Source organism: Ictidomys tridecemlineatus, chromosome 8 (assembly GCF_052094955.1).
Source record: "Ictidomys tridecemlineatus isolate mIctTri1 chromosome 8, mIctTri1.hap1, whole genome shotgun sequence".
NCBI classification, from domain to species: domain Eukaryota; kingdom Metazoa; phylum Chordata; class Mammalia; order Rodentia; family Sciuridae; genus Ictidomys; species Ictidomys tridecemlineatus.
The window spans coordinates 14,069,080-14,089,074 of NC_135484.1; the positions used below are offsets into that span (position 1 = coordinate 14,069,080).

Consider the following 19,995-nt stretch of genomic DNA (forward strand, 5'->3'; position numbering starts at 1 on the left):
ACTGCCTTGTAGGATGGTGCATCAAAGCATTAGTGTGGTTGGTTAACTGCAGGTGGTTCCATGTTTCCTTAATTATACATTTTGTCTAATTTTACATTTTATATGACTATACATTGTTGAATGCACTATATTATAGTTCTAATTTTATATTTTAAAAGGATAATCCTCTTGTCGTATCTGTCCTTTTCATAAGACTGTGAGTTCCTTAAGGTAGAAGTTGTTTCTAATTACCATTACTATTCCCACAGCTGGTCCAACCACTGAGTCACCCCATGGAGCTATTCTTGGGTTCCAGGAAACAGTCCCTAGGCCCCACTTGACATAAAACCCAATGCAGATCTACTGTTTTCCCCATTTTACAGATCGAGTAACTAAAAGCAGCTTTGTATTTCAGCACTTAGCACAAGAACTGGAATGTAGTAAATCCTAAATTTGAGGTCCAACTCACAAGTAATACTCCATATAATGGGAGATTGCTGTCTTTCTTTATGGCCGAAGAAAAATAGAACCTACAATATAGATATAAAGTAAAAACTCAGAAACTAGAGTGGAGGCAAACCTCAGTCAAACTCAACACAGGCACATGCCCCTGGGGACAGCTGAGGGAGGCTGTGCTTCCATAGCAGGGCTGGACATGGGGAAGATGAACTTCAGAGCAGGGATCTGGTTTTTCCATCTCTCTTTCAATCCCAGGGAACAACAGGAGGAGCAACAGGGCCATTGGAAAGGCCATGCCCATGGGTAGGTCTTCCAGGTAGGTGCAGTCCAATTGGGTTCAGACTTTAAATTTTACAGAAAAGTTTGATTCCCCACTTCTGTTTCTAAGGGAAGTATACATTTACTATTAGGCATGCCTTGCATGCTCACTCAATATTCAAAATATCTGGTGGAAAAAGAAAAACCTATTTTAAAAAAAACAGAACTTTATTTTTATTTCTGGGCTCAGGACTTTGGTAGGGTTTTTCTTATCTGTTGTTTTTGCTTAGTTTCCTTTGGTTCAAGGTTCAAAACTGTTATAGTCTACAGTTCACAATGCTGGGCACAAATACTAAGAATTTTAAAGTCAGCACTTCAAGAGTCTGTGGGCATATTATTACAAAACATGGATCTACACATTATTCAAACTTAAGAATGCCAATTTATTGTAGAGAACCCACAGAGGGTGTGCCAAAATGGTTGTCAAATCAAAGACCTGAGCGGTGGCATTTCCTTCATTGGTGTCCATGAGAGCAAAACATGATGAGCAGGTTCTCCTCCTGCCGAGGCCTGAACATGAGTAGATAACTCCTCCTGGTATTCATAACAGACAGGGATTCCCAGTCTCTCAATACCAGATGCCTTTTGCCACCTCCCAAGGATTTATAGTAAAACTCCCTGTTTCAGTCTGTTTTCTTTTGCTAACAACACAAATTTGATTAAGTTACAAAGACAAGAGGCCTGTTTTGGTTCATAGTTCAGATCCAAGGAGAAGGGGCCATATGTGGTAGTAATTTTCCTGCCTGCAGGGTCCAAAGGCAGCACAGAATATCCTATGGCAAGAGACAGGAAATGCACACAGACGTTTGTGCACATTTTTGAGTGTGTTCTCTGGTCTCTCTCTCTGCTTTAAAGCCATTCAATAATGGGGACTCCCACCCTGATGACCCTGATGATCATAAGCACTACCCAAATGCCTCACCCCAATACACTGTAGCTAGATTGAGTTTCTAAACTCTTTTTTTTAACCTTTATTTTGTTTATTTTATTTTATTTACATGATGCCGGGATCAAATCCAGTGCCTCATGCATGCTCGACAAATGGTCTACCACTGAGCCCCAGCCCCAGCCCCAGCCCCAAGTTTCTAAAGGCTTAATCCCTCACAATGGGGATTAAACTTCAAAATGAGTTTTGGAGGCAAGAAACCATACCAAACCATAGCATTCAACCCCTCTTTTCCCCAAATTCATGTTCTTCTTACATGAAACATACAATCATTCCATCCAAATAGTCCCAAAGTCTCATCTCATTCTAGTTTTAATTCAAAAGTCCAAAGTCTCATCTGAGTTTAGAGCAAATTTCATTCAGCTATCAGTCTATAAAATCACAAGTTATCTACTTCCAGTGTACAACGGCAAGTCAGGCACAGGACACGCATTCCCATTCCAAAAGGGAGAAACAGGAAAGTAGGAAAGAGTAATCAGCCCAAAGTAAGCCAAAACCTAGCAGGAAAGATAAAAAGCTTAAGACTTTAAGTTTAGCATGCTGTATGCACTGTACTGGGTAGAGAAGCCCCCTCCCAGGGTCTTAGGCAGCCCTGCCTATAAGGCTTTGGGTCACAGATCATGTTTACTCTCTTGGGCTGGCTCTGCACACAGCCTGCAGCTGTCTGCAGTGGATTTTGCATATTGCTGCTAGGTTTCTTCTCTGGGATTCCTGCTTAGGCTCCATGAGGCATTACCCTACTGGAATTTCTGCCCAGAGGATCTACTCTAAGGCACACTTTTACCTGGCTTTGTAGGCTTTCCTTTGAAATTTCAATGGGCATCATCATGATGTCATAACTCCTGTATCCTGAGCACCTGCAAACCAGCACAATGTGGACACTGCCACTAGCACAAATGGTGGAATCCTACAAGGAACAGAATCCCAAAGACTCTGTGGGAAACAAAGCCCTGGACAGTGTCCCAGGCTCAGTCTCTAAAACAATTTGCCCTTATCTGGGCCTGTAATGGGAGAGGTCATCCTAAGATGGCCTCAGGACCTTTTTCTCATTGTCTTGCCATTTATCTGCACCAATTGCTTTAACAAGTGTCATCTTGGCTGCATTTCAGTTTCTTCTTTCAAATATACTTTTTACTCTTTACCTGGCCATGCAAAGAATTTTCCAAATCTTTCCTTTTTATTTCCTTTTGCTCCAAAGTTTCACTCTAAAGGTGTTAAAAACAACCAGTAATACCTTTGCCACAGCCTGAATGCAAGTCTCCTTTGCCAAAAATATTAGTCCATCACTTTCAAGTTGGGCCTTCCACATAAGGCCAAATAGAGATGGAGGGCATGAATACAACACAGTCAAGCTCTTTGCAAGGGTGAAACAAAGATGGCCTTTCCTCTGACTTGCAGTAGGATCCTCATTTTCACCTGAGACTAGTTTCCTGGTCGCCTGTCTTCTGAGCCCTTGCTAGAATTGCCGATAATGTTCCACTCATAACATTTGAGGCTTTTTCTAGTATTTCCTTCCAAAACCCTCCAGCCTTCATCCATACCCTTACACTTCCAATGCTGCTTCCACGTATTCAAGAACTTGTCACTAATAACAGTCCCATTTCTTGGTACTAATTTTCTGTCTTAATTCATTTTCTGATGCTAATATCACAATGGCACAGACTGGGTAAGTTATAAAGAAAAGAGGCATATGTTGGCTTACAGTTTGGTTCACAGGGGAGGGTCCAGGCCTTACTATTGGCAGAATCCAGAGGCAGTATGGGGCATCGGACCCGCAAAAGACAGGCAGTGTGTGCACATGTGTGTGTATTATCAGAGCCTCTGAAGTTCAATCATGGGGGCTCTACCCTGACCTTATGTAACCCCAAGCACCTCCCAAAGGCCCTACCTCCACCTCTATTGTTGGCTTAAGTTCCATTTTCTTCATGCTTCACAATAGGGATTAAACTTCAGGGTGATTTTTAGAGGTAACACACTAAAGCCAGAATTAAAGACAGTTATTACAGAATTAAAGTCAGTGTAAATAGGTAAATTGGGTTGAATTGAGAAAATGGAGGCCAGTTTGGGTCTGGGAAGTTGGAAACTGCCCCTGAGAGATTGAAATGTTAATGCCTTCAGAGATCTTCCTCCACCCTTGTCAGGATAACCTGCCCCTGTGGCTAAGGTACCATGTCCCAGGAATTGTCCCTGCCTACAGGGAGTTGTAAAAGTTGTTAATTAATGTGTCCTGGGCTGCTTCCTGCCCGGATCGCTCCATTTGGCCCTTCTCCCTGTCCATCTGTTCTCCCTTTTGGCCATCCCACCACAGCATCTCCTGGGCCTTATCACATATGCAGAAAGGAGAGAGAAAGGGGAAGAGAGCAGGAGAACAAAGAAAGTCTAGGATACATAAAACAGGCAGAACACTCTCATTTCTGGGGATACCAGGATAGCAGCTATGGCCCCCTTGTCCCTCCCTGGAGAAGCCTGTATTATCCCCTTTAAAATAAACCCTGCTTTATATGCTTTCCTCAGCATGCTTCTCTAATGTTATACTTCAGTATATTTGGAAGCAGGACTCAGCAATAATTGGCCTGTATCATATTTGGAGGCCCCACCGAGATGTACACCAAAGTAAGCCCCTCTTCATGCACCCCACATCTGTTTGAGGTGCATCTTTCTGTCTTTTTCTTTGTGGAGAATGATAATGGGGGCACCTGTCGGCTACTTATATGCAGTTAGTGCAACCACCATTCTTCAGGACTTGGGGAAAGATTTACTGGCCTAGGCAGCTCCCAATCACTTGTTCTGTGCAGACTGAAGCCACTTCCTACTTTTCTATCCAGGCCTGGAGAGCAATGGGCATAAGTGCACAGTGTCTCTAGTCCTGCTAAACCTCAGATACCTGGAGGCAGATGAAGGAGCTTGGAACTACTGAGGAATTCTGGCCCAGACCACTTTTGGGTAAATTCCAAAGGTTCCTTCTCCAGATTCCACTCCCCACTGCCCTAAGGAATATCTAGGATGACAGGTCCATAAGTTGCACTGAGGTAAAGGGTCTGTTACAACTAGCCTCCATGTGGCCCATACAACACTCTCTGTACCCCTCTCCCAATACCACCCCTCCAGGGTGCTTTCTTTCCCTGATCAGACACTATCAATTCAGACCAAGCTGAAAACTGTTAGTAAGAAAACATCCATGTTCCCTTTGTTTGCATACTTAGCCTTCACTAGCCAGTTAAAATCTCCCTGTAACTGTTCCTCTGCTCAAAAGTGTTCAATATGTTAAAAAAAAAAAACTGCAGGAGGGAGGCATTCTATTTTAAACCACTCCCTCCAATAAACTCTGGGGAAAGGGCATTATGCATCTAACAACCAGTAGATGTTCCCTTACTCTCCAGCGAGTCCTTTAGTCTACAGGGCAAAAAAATAGGCAAAAATAGGCAAAGAAATGTACAATTTCCTTCTTTTTTTCAGGTTTTTTTTTTTTTCATAATCAGGAGTTTTATAGTGTCAGGGAGAAAAGCAGTAATTCCCTTAAGTTTGAATCCTCCAAGGGTCTCTGGCATAGGGCAAACTGGGACCCTAGCACTTCGCCAAAGGAGGCCAGAAATAACTTTGGCAAAGCTAGGTGATGAGAGGTGGGTTTTCTGGGCCATATTGAAGTTTAAGCTTAGGGAGCCATGGCAAGTGTTAAGATAATAGCTTCACTCTCGACAGTGTGCAGGTTCATCACTAGCCTGCGTACTGGGAAATCACAGATGATCAGGAAAAGTGCCTCATTTTCTTATGTTGCCAGGCCTGCCCTCAATAACATCTGCCATTAGAGGAGAGAGCCTTAAGGAATTACCTACTAAGGGAGAAAAATCAAGGGAACCCCCTCAATTTAAAACAGATAAGAATAAAATTAGGGAGATTTTCAAAGGATCCAGATAAATATATTGAGATGTTTCAGAACTTATGCCAGGTGTCTGATCTCACCTGGAAAGATATTATGCTATTTCTTAACCAAACTTTAAGAAGGAAGCCACCCTAAAAGCAGCTGAACAATTTGGGGGTGACCTACATCTTGCCCAAGCCCCAGCAGTACAAACTAGGAACAAACCTAATTATCATCTAGAGCACAGGCAGTTCCCAGAAATGATCCTAACTGGGATCCAAATGATGAGCGGATGCCTGGGAAATTATTACATAAAGCCCTCAGGAAAGTCCTGCTATTTTCATGAAAAGATAAAGGGAGACAAAAAAAAAAAAAAACACCCTGGATCCTGAATCCATAGAGGTCCACTTACTTTTAAGAGGATAAATTTATCATTCAGTTGCTCCCAGAAATTTGGAGAAATTACAAAAATTAGCATATGGCTCTGATCGATCCTTAGATGATATCCTCAAGCTTGTAATTTTTTTTTTATAATAGAGATCAGAAAGGAAAAAAGAAATGGAGCATAAAGACAAAAAAAAAGTTTGTTTTTTTTTGTTGTTTGTTTTTTATTAAAGATCATTCAGATCCTTAATTGCAGAAATATATAATGCCCTATAGCAGCTGATGTAACACACCTATTTTGGGTGTTCAAAAGCCAAATGGGGAATGGGGCCTAGTGCAGAATAATTAATGAAGAAGTCATTCCCCTCCACCCTATAGTTCCTAATCCATATACTCTGTTATCTGAGATTCTAGCTGCTGCTGCTTGGATTACTGTGTTAGATTTAAAAAATGCCATTTTCTGTATACCCCTAGACTCTCAACCACAATATCTGTTAGCCTTTGAGGAACCAAATAGTGACTCTCAATTAACCTAGACAGTGTTGCATCAAGGATTTAAAGATAGCTCTCAACTGTTTGGATTAACTCTAGCTAAGTACTTATCGAAATTCAGAGATAAAACATCTGTAATTGTTCTCCAATATGTAGCTGACATCCTTTTTTTTTAAATGTGCCACCACTCAGGAAAAAAATCAAAAGGACACTACATTAGCTGATAAGGGTTATAAAATCTAAAAAATAAAAAAAAAAGAAAAAAGAAACAAAGCTCAATTATGCCAACAACAGGTTCAATACTTAGGATCAAGCCGTTTAAGGAACAGGCAAGCTAGGACAGGAAAATAATCCTCACAGGACAATATCCTCTACCTGAAACAGTAAGGCAACTCAGAGCCTTCTTAAGATAATTGAATACTGCCTGCTTTGAATTCCTGGTTACGGGCAATTAGCTAAGCCTCTTTACAGCCTCTTTAAAGAAACCCTACACTAAAGAGCAAATACCCTGATGTGGGAACCAGATCATATTAAAACCTTTAAGGCATTAAAAAGGGGACTTACTCTAAGCCCCTATTCTCAGTCCTCAGTTTACCTACTGAAGAAAATAATTTTTAAATTAATTTTTAAAAATTTATATATGACAGTGGAATGCATTACAATTCTTATTACACACATAGAGCACATTTTTTCATATCTCTGGTTGTTTACAAAGTATATTCACACCAGTTTGTGTCTTCATACATGTACTTTGGATAAAATTTAACCTGTTTGTCACTGAGAGAAGAAATAGCCCTGGGAGTGATCACACAAAAGAATGGACTTGCTCAACAGCCAATGGTATAGCTCAGTAAGGAGCTTAACATAGTAGGTTCATCCTCAAAAGTAATGGAAATAAGGTATCATAATATTCTTTTTCTTTTTTTTTTCCCAAAATAAACCTTCTCTATTTTATTTTTTCCCATTTTTTTTTGTTACTGAGGATTGAATCCAAGAGTCCTTGACCACTGAAATACATGTTACATCCCTACCCCCCCCTTTTTTATTTAATTGATTTTATTTTTTAAAATATATGTCAGCGGAATGCATTATAATTCTTATTACACATATAGAGCACAATTTTTCATATCTTTGTATATAAAGGAAGAGGAGGTGGGAGGGAAAGAGAGGAGGCAGGGGATTAGCAAGGATGGTGGAATGTGATGGACTTCATTATCCAAAGTACATGTATGAAGACAGGAATTGGGTGTCAACCTACTTTTTATACAAACAGAGATATGAAAAATTGTGGTATATATGTGTAATAAGAATTGTAATGCAAAAAAAATACATGTATAAAGACATGAATTGGCGTGAACATACTGTATATACAAAGGTATCATGATTTTCCATGTCCAAACCTGTCAGATTACCAACTAGGAAAAAAAAATTGGTTAAAATGCCTAAACATGAGGTTTCTGCTCAGAACAGCAATTTCTCTCATCTCCTTCCAGGTCTCCTGGAAGGGCTTACATTGAAATGTAAAATGGAAGAAGCTTGCAGGCTCAGTAGGAGACCAGTCTAAAACCCAAGGGTGAAAAAGAAGTGTCTTTTGCCTGAACTCATGCTAGCCTGAGCCAAAATTATATAATGCTTTACTAAAATAATTAACAGCCATGTCATTTTTTTTCTAGGACTCCTGTTTTGTTCTTAGATTCTATATGTTTTTGAGCTCATGATTTTGATCCTACACACCTAGGTTAATGTTTTTGTGATCACTTCTATTTTTTATTCAACTACAGAGTCCTTTGAAACATCTGAAACATTGCAATGAAGATTCACCTACAAAAAGCTACAAGGTCTTTGCTTTTGTATGTGTGCACAGTGGTGTATCATGTTGTCTATGTATGAGAGTATCATGTATATGATATTAAAATTGATATATAGATAATGAGCACTCACAAATCAAAATTAAAAAATGAATTCAAATACCTTTAATTCATGTGATTTAAAAAGGGTCAATTTAAATTGGGTAAACAAATAAAGGTAAAATGTCTTTAAAATTATTTAACTCACAAGTCTCTCTAGGTGGTCAAAGAATTAATAAAATGTCAATGTCTATAAAATGTCTAACATCTATTGTTTCTAGGACTTTTCTTCAACCAGGAAGAGATGGCAAATACTGTTCAATACACTTGTCTGATATCTTGGTTTTTACAATGAGATAAATAAATTTGATATGTAAAGGATTACTCATAAATGTGTTTCTTAGAGACATCTGATTAATTTACAAAGTTAAAATGCTAATTGTTAAATATAACATCAAGTAATCTTAACTCTCTAAGTTCCATAAGAAAACATACTTAAACATTATTGGTGTTTTGATTGGAAAATAGAGGGTTTTTAATTACTTTGTGTCATAACTAAAGACAAGGTTACTAAAAGTTAAGTCCCAACAGGTATAATCCTATATACAAAGGACCTCAAAAGGTTCAACTACACTTCAATTAAATACTATAACTTTAATATATATAAAATATCTCATCTTAGTAAAATGGAGTAATTTATCTAAATTCAGAAATTAACAAGGGTTGTTTCAGAATGTAAATAAAAAGAAGGATCAATGGATAGGAAAGAGAAATTAGAAGGTTCTAGATATAAAAATTTACTTAATAAAAGGAAAAAGAAAATGCTTCTGGGTAAGAAAGTCTTTGTGTGATGAAATAAACAACATGAGGGTCTAAGTAAGTGATAAGAATGTCTGTGTAAGGAAAGGGCAAATTTCAACAAGTTTGTGTGTAACTAAGTTGGTTTTATATATATATGTTTTATCATATATATATTTTATATATATATGATGTATAAAGTTTAATCTATGTGCTAAAATGGCAAGGATTTCTTAAAATATTAATTTACTAATGTTGTTTCTGTTAAGTTTTATTCTTTAGAACAACTAGTCTTGAAGGAATTAAAGTTTATACAACTGTGATTAAACAACAATGGTTATTTTGGAGTATTATATTACAGACTCTAGATTTTTATTTAAGAGCTAAACTCGATTAATATAAAAATATCAATGTAATGGTGGTGCATTACTCTTCTTTGTATATTAAATGTATTCCTATATTGCAGGTATACATGTCTTTAAGGTAGAAGGTTTAAAATAACATTTTTATCAAGCTTGTGTTCTCTGAACTAAAGTTGTCTGGTAATTTTAATTTTAGACTTAAAAGGATAACAAATTTTATTGGGGATTTATTTATATCATGTTCTATAACTAGATCTGTTATCAATAAGATATATACACACACACACACACACACACACACACACACACACTAAAATTTAAGTCCCGACCGGCATAATGCTGTATACAAAAGAACCATTTTAATTACATATATGTGTATGTGTGTACACACATACATAAAATTTTATGTTACTTTTTACACTGGGATAAAATTTAAATGTATTTTTAAAAGATAAAGAAAGCCTGATCTATTCAAAGGTTAATATTGTAAAATATAAAACGATTTTGCCACTTCTTCCACAAAAAGAAGGTTAAAAGTTCTCTTAGCCTTTCTTTAATTCATTTTTTACATGTAATATCATATTATATTAGCTAACATTCATATAGACGCAAGAAATAATATGTAACATTTGTAAAGATATTTAAGAAAGAGGCAAAGATCAGCTTCAGAACTAGAACTAGATTTTTGAGGAGCCCTGCCTTACCTGAGATAAGGCTCTGCCTCCAACCTTACTGCATGTTCGAATGTTTCCAAATTAGGCCAGACTTCGGTTCATTTCAAATTGTGTTCAAAAGATTGATTTTTTGATATAAAGATTATTGTGATCTCAAACAGGATATAATGAATAAATAAGCCAGAATTCAAGATAACTGTTACACAAATTAATTGTTTTTTACTCTTGTTAATTCCATTTTGTATTTTCCTTGTAATCTCTATAATTATTACCTATTAATGCTTTGCAGAGGTACTGTTTCAAGATCACACAACCTGGGTTAATTTAAGATAATAAACCGTCACCCACAGGATAATGCAGACCCCAATTAAATAAAAGGGGTAAATGACTGTGAAGTTATAAACGTTAAAGTTAAAGCCAAATACTCTCATTTTAAGACTAATGAAACTGGCTTGCTAGATATTTAAAATCAAGACTTAAAAATTAAAGTTAAATTAAAAGGACCAAGAAAACCAATATTTGGCTCTTGCCATCTCAGTTAGCCTAAACCAGGGAACAGAGAACTTTCTAAAGAGCTTCGCAACTCTGGGACACATGGTCTCTCCATCAGGGAGATTAATGAGACCACTGGAGAAGGAAAATCCAATCAGTGCACTTGCTATGAAGAGGGGGGGTCATTGGAGAAGGGAGACATCCCTGATGCTTCCAAGAGAAGCCACATGGTCAGTGAGACCTCAACCCATCTTAGGGCAAATGTCACTAGCCAAGGTAAGAAGCTGCTCTCAAGCTCCCCTATGAGTGACCCCTGTAGGAACTCTGCTGACTTTTAACAACAGATAGGAATAAGATCAATTTGACCAGTTTGATCTTAAATATCTAGCAAAAATAGTTAAAACCAAAACACAACCACTCCTGGGCATTAATAAACAAACAAACAAATAAATAAATAAAAAGCAATAGTTAAATGTAACTTAAGATTTGTGTTATTAAGAATGTAACACTTGTGTTAGCCCCTAAGAATAAATAAGACTGGAGGCTACAAAAGAGAGACTTTCAGGCAGGAATGCCTGATAACTATCAAGAGAACCTGCCAAAGCTAGGATTTTTTTTGTAAGTTTAAGGCCTAGAGCTCTTCCTAACCTCCTACACAGGTAGGCTTAATCAGTGTTTGCTAGCATGATTATCTAGCCTTAAGTAATAGAAATAAAGAGACCTCTACTAAACACAGAGGTCATCATACCAATAAAATCATCTTTTCCAAAAATCAGCTGACATTAAATAGCTTACCTACATCTTATGAGGATGGACAGCTGAGATATTAAAAGTTAAGTGTTGTGTTTACATTCCTGATAATTCTGGCAATGTTAAAGATTTATATTTCTAAATGAAGGCCTTGTCCTGTCTGGCCTTGTTAGAGGGACAACTTCTTAGCTCTTGCACCTCCTGGTGAGAGATTATTGACTTCTAAAGCATCTTCATGATATTTATTGACATGTTCCAGATGCTGCAACATTCATTATGTATTAATCTCATTACATATGTATTCATATGTTTTTGTTTCTACCTCATAGAAGCACCCATCCCCAGGTGACCCTACAACCTGTTCTTTACAACCAGACTATTACTATGGACTTCTCAACCAACCCGATTTCTAAAAGGTAACTCCTAACTGCTTGCCCCACTCCACACCACCTCCTCTCAGCTCCAAAGCAGCCAGAGAGGTCAGAGTCCCATTTCATTACAACAGTAAGGAGTTCCTAAAATTAGATGGGGGAATGATGCCAGAATTAAAGAGAAGTAAATTGGGCAAATAGGTAAATTGGGTCCCATGAGAGAAGGGAGGACAATTTGAGTCTGGGAAGTTGGAAACTGCCCCTGAAGGATTGAGATGTTAATGCCTTCAGAGCCCTTCCTCTACGCTTAACAAGATAACCTGCCCTTGCTCCATGGAACCTGTCACATTATAAAATGATATTTGCTAAGGTAACCTGTCCCGAGAATTGTCCCTGCCTACAAGGAGTTGTAAAAGTTGTTAATTAATGTGTCCTGGGCTGCTTCCTGCCTGGATCGCTCCATTTGGCCTTTCCCTCTGTCCATCTGTTCTCCCTTTTGGCCATCCCACCAGAGCATCTCCTGGGCCTAGTCATGTATGCAGGAAGGGCAGAGATAAGGGGGAAGAGAGCAGGAGAACAAAGAAAGTCTAGGGAATATAAAACAGGCAGAACACCCTCACTTCTTGGGATACCAGGATAGCACCTATGCCCTACTTGTCCTTCCCTGGAGAAGTCTGTAATAGCCCTTTTAAAATAAACCCTGCTTTATATGCTTTCCTCAGCCTGCTTCTCTGATGTTATACTTCAACATGTGAGGAAGCTGGACTCGTCACCAATTACCAGCGGTATCAACACCATATTCAAATCATAGCACTCTTTTGATTTCCCTAGGCTATAGGCACCTGGTTGGTTCCCAGTTTTCAGACCCCTCCAGGAGAACTTTGAAGGACAAAACCCACCCCATCTCAAGGGCATCCTTCTTCTGAGACTGAGAGCTTTTCATTCCAAATGAGAAGTGAAATCCTGCCTCAGAATTTCTGGAGGAATTCACTTATTATCTGCTAAGAAAAGCAGAGTAATTTATTTCATGGAGCCCAGAGCCACGGTATTTGTATTTGGAGGCCTGGGATAAAACACTCTTGCATGCATGTGTATCCCCCACGTGCCGAGAGCAAGTACAAGATGCCACATGAACTGTGTGGCCAGGCTCTCAATTGTCCAACTATTTAGTGAGTGTCACTTGGGACTGTTTTACACACTGGCTTCAGGGAAGCCACTTATCATAGGGCCTCTATTATCACCCCTTCAAGTAAGTGGTGGCATCCCTTGTTTTGAATTCCAGTCCTCTCTGATGACAAAGATCATGCAATGTCACATTTTCAGGAGGTGGCCATGAGGCTTGTTTAAAGCCACACTGGAATTTGTTAACAGGTGAAGGCTCCAAAAGTTGAGTTGCTGCCTGCACAATCCAGTCAGCCAGAGAGGAGACAATGAACCACTTAATAACCGTGAAGTGCCATTCATCTCAAAATAATGACAATAAGCAGGCTCCCTGGAGAGGAAGCTTGGCATGACAGAGAACACAGAGATAATATAATCAAACCTTTTTCAATGGAACAACAATGGGCATCCTTGGCAATGTGCCCATTTGTGATTTCCAAGCTTCTTCCTGTCAGAAACCTTTAATTGTTGAGAATCAATGATCCTCAATGTTTACAGTCAATAAGTTTTAAAAAAAATGTTTTTTCATCTAAATATAGGGACCCTCTGAATTACTGTATTACTTCTAAACTTAAAAACATAAATGCTCTGAGTGACTGTCTAATAACACAGAACAAGTGCAAATAATCCAGCTCTGGAGAGCTGGAATATTCTTTGTGATAGAACTTGTTAAATTTAATTGTGAGAGAGAGCTGAGTGAGATGGCTCATGCCTGTAATTCCAGTGGCTTGAGAGGTTGAGAAAGGAGAATTGAGAGTTCAAAGCTAACTTCAGCAAGTTAGTGAGGCCCTACGCTACTCAGAGAAACCCTGCCTCTAAATAAAATATAAAACAGGGCTGGGGATATGGCTCAGTGTTTAAGAACCCTGGGGTCAATCCCTGGTATAATAATAATAATAAATTGTGAAAGAAATGCTTCCTTGACCAGAGTGTGGCTACTGATGAAGACAGAAAAGGCACTTGGATGCCATGAGTTCAACATCACCTGCTTGACTTCAGGACACCATGATGGCAGGTACACAGCCAAAATAGCCTAACAGTTTTAAACTTATCTCCACTATATCTGCTCCTGTTCAACATTCCCCCCTTGCTTCACTAGGGTACACACTTTAGAAATCCTGCCATAATCCTTTCTAGCATTCTGTTTTCCCTTACATTTCACCTTGAGTTTTTAAGAGTCTGTGGACTTTGGCCCTCATCCCTCATTATTCCATCAATTGAAAGAGAAATATTGTCCAAAGATCAGTTCAGGTAAGGCCTTCCAGGACAAGATGTCCCGTTAATGGTGTTTTGGGGAACCAGCAGCACATGGAGAGGACTTCCGGGTGGCTGGAGTTGGTTTGTGGGCCAGGAGAAGAAAAAGGCCCTACAGAGAGACGAACACCCAGGAGCTGGAATCAGGAGTCTGACCAGCTCTCCAGGCTCCAAGGAGCAAAGAGAATGAGGCTCTTCAGAATAAATATGTAGAATTGTGGTCAAAAAGTGTTCCAAAAAGGGAGGAAATAATTATTAAATTGAATTTCAGACCAAACAAAGCAAACTTTCATTAGAGATTATAGATATATGCATATAAAACTTGGATACATGGATTTTTCTAAGTTATGAAAAAGGCTTTTTTAAAAGGTGGAGTTCTGGACTGGGTGTGGATTCTGAAAGTTAAGAGAAGACAGGATGGTTGGTGAATGAGCTGCAGTGATTCTGCACTGAGTCTCGTAGCTTCATTAAGCTTTCAACACTAAAGTTCAATCACAATCAGTTATTACTCTTAAGATAAATCTCACTCTAACTTTTTCTAAACATAATTAATTAGCACAGTTGTTTAAAGCTTCAGGGTAACCCTCACAGCCTCTACTACTTTACCTCCAAGTTCCTGCATTTCTTTCATAAGCCTTTCAACTACAATATTTCATTGCATTGCAAAAATACAGTAATCCACTCCGTGTAGACCAGGTTCTCATGGGCAATGAGGACGTAACTCCTAACTGAGGACACTATGTCCCAAGAACTACTTTACACATTTTCCACAGCATTTCCTCCTTACCCACAGCAGCAGCATAGGGACATTGCTTTTTCTTCTTAATAATTTGATACTATCTGGAGCTATAATCCTCCAAAAAAGAATGATATATTTCAGAATGGTAGGAAAATGCTGGGGAAAAAATAAAGACTTTCAAGGTTCTCCAGGCCATGTTCAGCAAATAAGCATCTATTAAACAACTGAATGGTGCAATATATGTTGACAGTCTAAAGACCATGAGGAATACAAAAATGGTATGAATAGTTCATGTAAGAATTAGGAAATACATGCATACAGAACCAGAAAATAACTTAGGTTAAAATGAAAAGCTGAAAGAAAAGAAAAGTCATAAAACTGTGATTTCATTTTGGTATATTTGGCACAAAGATCACAGTGGGGATTCACTAAGCATTGGATTGTTGAATAAGTGAATGGAATTATTGATTAAAGAAATGAAATTGATTAATTAAATGGTAAGTTTTTCAGTATTGACACAGACTAGAGAAAGAAGATGCATTCTGAACTGAGCACTAGAAAGATTTCCCAAGTAAGAAGGGATCTGAACTAGGCCTAGAAGAATGCAAAATATCTGATCGCTCCTGGGGAAGATGGGAAGTCACCTGGGGTGGAAGGAAGACTGTGGATAGGCACAGGGTTGCCTCCTCAGTCTCCTCTCCCGGCTCCAACACCCCAACCTTCCTCTACTCCTGCTCTTTAAGTGCTGTGCCCTGAGCTCATGTGCTCTGTTCTTATTCACCCTCTTCCTGAGTTCAGCCCAGCTAGTTCTCTGAAGTCTTGAAGCTGGTACAGATTCTGTTACAGCATCTTTGGTTTAACCAGGAACGCCTTTGTCCTTCAGTGCAGAAAAACAGTGCTTGTCCGATATATGATTCCAGTCTTTTGCAAGCAAAACAATAAATTATTCTAAATGAGGCAAGAATCGTGATGGATATCTTGTCCCAAGCTGCTGTGAATTTCTGGCCTTTAGAGAATTCCAGGAAGATGTTCCTGGCAGGTCCTCACAGTAACCCCTCAATTCTCCTTGTGCCTCTGCTCCAAAATCTGGGCCAACGTGAACACGGCCTTGTCAGACTTTTGACAGGCCCTTGACACAAAACCTTAGGCTCCTCCATATGCTGGGGATTTGCTGCCCAGGCCTAGGAAGCTATCTTCTAATTCAGGTTTTCTGAACACTTCTAGTGTGGCTTCTGTCAGAGGCTCCTGGAATGGAGTAGCTTTGTAATTTGTCTCATGATAGGTAAGATGTTACCTGAACAAAACCATGAACTAGTTAGGTTTTTAGAAAAATCTTTCCCTTCCATTGTGTGTGTGCACGGGGGGAGGGGGGCAGGGGACCATTGGTGGTGGTATTCTTCCAAGACAGGTTGCTTTCTTTACTCAGAAAAAGGCTCCCAATAACATACCATTGTGTTTCAGAGGCTGTTTTTGATTCTGCTTTGATGGGGACAATATGAGACATCAGGAGCTGTGCACAGCAGTGGATCTGCTTTTCCAAAACAGCTCACTTTTGTGTTGAGAAGAGTGGTTTCACTTGCGACAGGGTTGAGAGACTACTTTCTGCTCTGTTCCTGCTCCCTTGAGCCAGCAGCACCGTCCTTGATGGAAAAGACAAGCTGCCAAGCTGCTGCACTGTTATCTCATGAAAAAGAAAACTGTAAACTCTATCAACATTACAGGGCCTCGAATTTCCAAAACAGTGTTCCAGCCCTTCAAGAGCCAGCAAGCACACAGAGGATACTAAGAAAGGAAGGAACAAGGACAGGGTATAAAAGGTTACCTTGCATGACAAGGAGTCAGATGGAAAGGGCCAAATCCCGCCATAAAAAATTCAGTATTGAGGTTCTAGGGCCAGTCTTTGAGTCAAAATGTTCCAGTGAGGGCTGAAAGTTTTTCTCCCTGGGTTATAACTGAAAGTTTTTCTCCATGGGTTTTAAAAATCCTTGGTCTATGAATCTAATGTTTTGGTGGTAATATCATGACTTTTTTTTCTTTTTTCTTTTTTTTTTTACCAAATGTTTAAAAAAATAATAAAACCCACACTGTCCTAGGAAGAGAAACAATCAAAATTCAGGAAAAGGCTATCTGGATCCGAAGGAGGTATTTTTTCATTACCAAGAGTAGACAAATCACAGGTGTTGATTCTACAACTCTGAGTAATGCCACTTCCTGTCTGGGGTGTCCTTCCCTGATTATGAATTTTGAGTTTTATTTTTCAGTGCTGGGGAAGAATGTAGGGCCTCACGCACGCTAGGCAAGCACTCTACCTCTGAGATAGACACCTAGCCCTTTTATGTTTTGTTTTGAGCCATAGACTGAGTTGCCTGGGCTAGTCTCAAACTTGTACTCCTCCTGCCTCAGCCTCCGGAGGAGTTGGGATTGCAGGTGTGCACCACCACGCCCAGCCTCTTTCCTGGTGAAAGAGGGAAATATGTCCCAACACTTGTTAGGCCCGCTTTCCCTGAAGTTAGCAGATTTCCCACATGAAAGCTCTGTGTGTGTGCCAGCCCTCCACCAAAGGAGAAGCAGGTTCAGGACCTGGCACGGTGCAGCCGAGTGGCACTGCTCCCAGAACTCTCATCCAATAAAGAGCCATTGTGGGATCTGGACCCTTCAATGTAGAGGACAAATGACTCAAATGAATAGGCACAATGCTTGTGAGTGAGACCCGAAACTTGAATGGGGTGGTAATCACTTCCTCCGAACAGACCACAGTATTTTCCAGAGAACTTCACTCTGTAACGCAGTCCTTGCCTCGTGTAATAGTACCGATTTCCATTTTTTAGTTGATAAGTGAGCATGATTACTGTGACAATCATTAGGCAGTGAGTTGCTAGCACTGGGTGGGGGGCAAGAGAAGTGGAAAATTGTTTGGGGAGATGGGATGGGATTGGCATTCCTCAGGGAGAGACAAGAACATGCAGAAAGACAAGGAAGTGCTGTATTTGATCAAACAGACTGTGATAGGTAATGATGGAAGGAACTAAATTGGACCTGAGGCTTCAAAATAACTATGATTTCACCATAAGAATGACATAGGAGGCACAAAGTAGGGCTGGGGGGGGCGTTCAGTCCCCACTCAAGGTATCCACTGAGCAGGTGGCACTCAATTGAGGGATTCCAGTCCCTGAGGCTATAGACCTTGTTCTTGACCCACACATGAAGGGGGCTGGGAGGAGTAAGGGTGTTAATTCAGGCTGAGCCACCCTTGCCATCTGGGTGGCCTGTGGTGACTCCATGCCGCGGCCAGCCTCACTGTAGAAAGACAGAAAAGCAAAGCCGATCCGTTGCCCCTCTCAGCTAAGCTTTCTCAAGTGCATAAATAGGACGGGACAGCAAGAGTAGACTTCATGGGCAGGTGAAAAATGTTCTTGCTGCTGCATTCCATGATGCTCAGTTTTAGTAGCTGGTTTATTTAAGCTAATTTAATCAATTTTAACCAGAAACATGATCTGTCTCAAATAACTGTCTTTATTACCTGGAGTTGGAAATGGTCATAATTTTTCTTCTTGGTGTTCCTGGGATTGGAACCCAGAGCTTTGCACATGCTAAGCACACACTGTACCATTGAGTTGCAATCACCTCAGCCTACAGATCACAACTTCTTATTAGTGCCTCTTGGTCTGCTTACTTCTGACATGCATAACTCTCAATGAATATATATTACCTACATCCATCATTTTTAATTTTTTTAAATCCCTACATCTGCGAAAGGATGTGCATGTTTCAACCAAAAGGCCATTTGATTGTCTGCTATCATTTTCACTTTTAATATTTGACTAACATTGTTCTAGCTTCCCAAGAAACTCACAATGATGATGGGTTATTTTTAAACATGCATAATGTCTTTCCATTTATGACATCATGACCTTGGAGCGGGTAGATCATATCTTGCTAAAAAGTACAAACAGATATTTTTTCCAACAATCCAGTATTAAGTTCTCACATGTCATCAACTCACCAGAATTAAGCAAAATGATAGATTTGAGGCACACAAACTCCTCTCCCTGCAGATTCATCATACGGAACCGGGTCGACGTAGCCAGCAACATGTCAAAGATCTCCACCATGCCCTCTACACATTTACCCTGATTCCTACAAAAACAAATTTTTAGAAGCATTAAAGGACAGGAAAGTTTCTGCAAAACCCCAAATTACATTTATAAAAAGCTACCGACTCCAAATCTGTAATAAAAACCTGCAGCCCATCCTCTTAATGGAACATGGACATTCATTTGAATTCCAGAAGGCAAGATGAGCAAAGATTTTTCCATCAATAAACATCTTCACTTCAAATTCCTAGAAAAGATGTGTTTAGTTGCCAAATCTATGACATTAAATGTGGAGTTCTTCAATCTATGGTAATTGAAAATAATTAAGATTCAGGCAATTTTTTTTTCTAATACAGTTCATTGTTCTGTTACTGTATTCTAGATATTGTAGTAGTTATGAGAATAAAAGGGGAGGGTTTGCCCTCAAGATGCTCATGACCTTCAAGTAATATACCAATGTGCTAAGAAATTTACTATGGTATGAGTCTGGGCTGGATCATTGGTGTTATAAAGGACCGTGGGGAAGAATGTACCTAGGAAGTGACATTTGAGTTAACCCTAAGAGAATGTAGGATTTCCTCAAGTAAGTATGTGAATGCATAACTAGAAGAAAGTCCTACACAGAAAGAGAGCAGCAGGAGAGAACATAGAGTGGTGGCTGTAGGTGATGAGGACAGAGGAAATGAATTCAGGAAAGTAGGCCTGTGTAGCTGATGAAGCTTCCCCTAGACCCTCAAAAGAAATTCAGGCCTTCTCCCCTTCCAACAGAAACTTGGCATCAAGGATTTCACCTTCGTGGTTGCAACTATTAAATAAGCAAATTCAAAAGGTCATGAGACGTGATATTTAAAAATGCACATGGCCATATCCTATCCGTGGGGTAGTTTCAGAAATAAAGAGTGATACTATATATGGAAGGAATCCATTCATTTGAAGGCATGATATGTTTGAAAATTTTAAAACACAGGAATAAGTTAAAAGAGTCTGTGCATATTCAGTCATTTGTAAAACACATA

General features: G+C 39.4%; 1 protein-coding gene across 5 annotated transcripts in view; it reads right to left on the reverse strand.

Annotated features, from left to right (window-relative positions):
* Esr1 (estrogen receptor 1) overlaps positions 1–19,995 on the reverse strand; it is a 375,741-nt gene that overhangs the window by 24,699 nt on the left and 331,047 nt on the right. For all 5 annotated transcript variants that reach the window (XM_078018886.1, XM_078018887.1, XM_078018884.1 and 2 more), the window contains one exon: positions 18,889–19,022. In XM_078018886.1, coding sequence (XP_077875012.1) covers positions 18,889–19,022 — 134 coding nt within the window. The remainder of the gene's footprint in view (positions 1–18,888; positions 19,023–19,995) is intronic.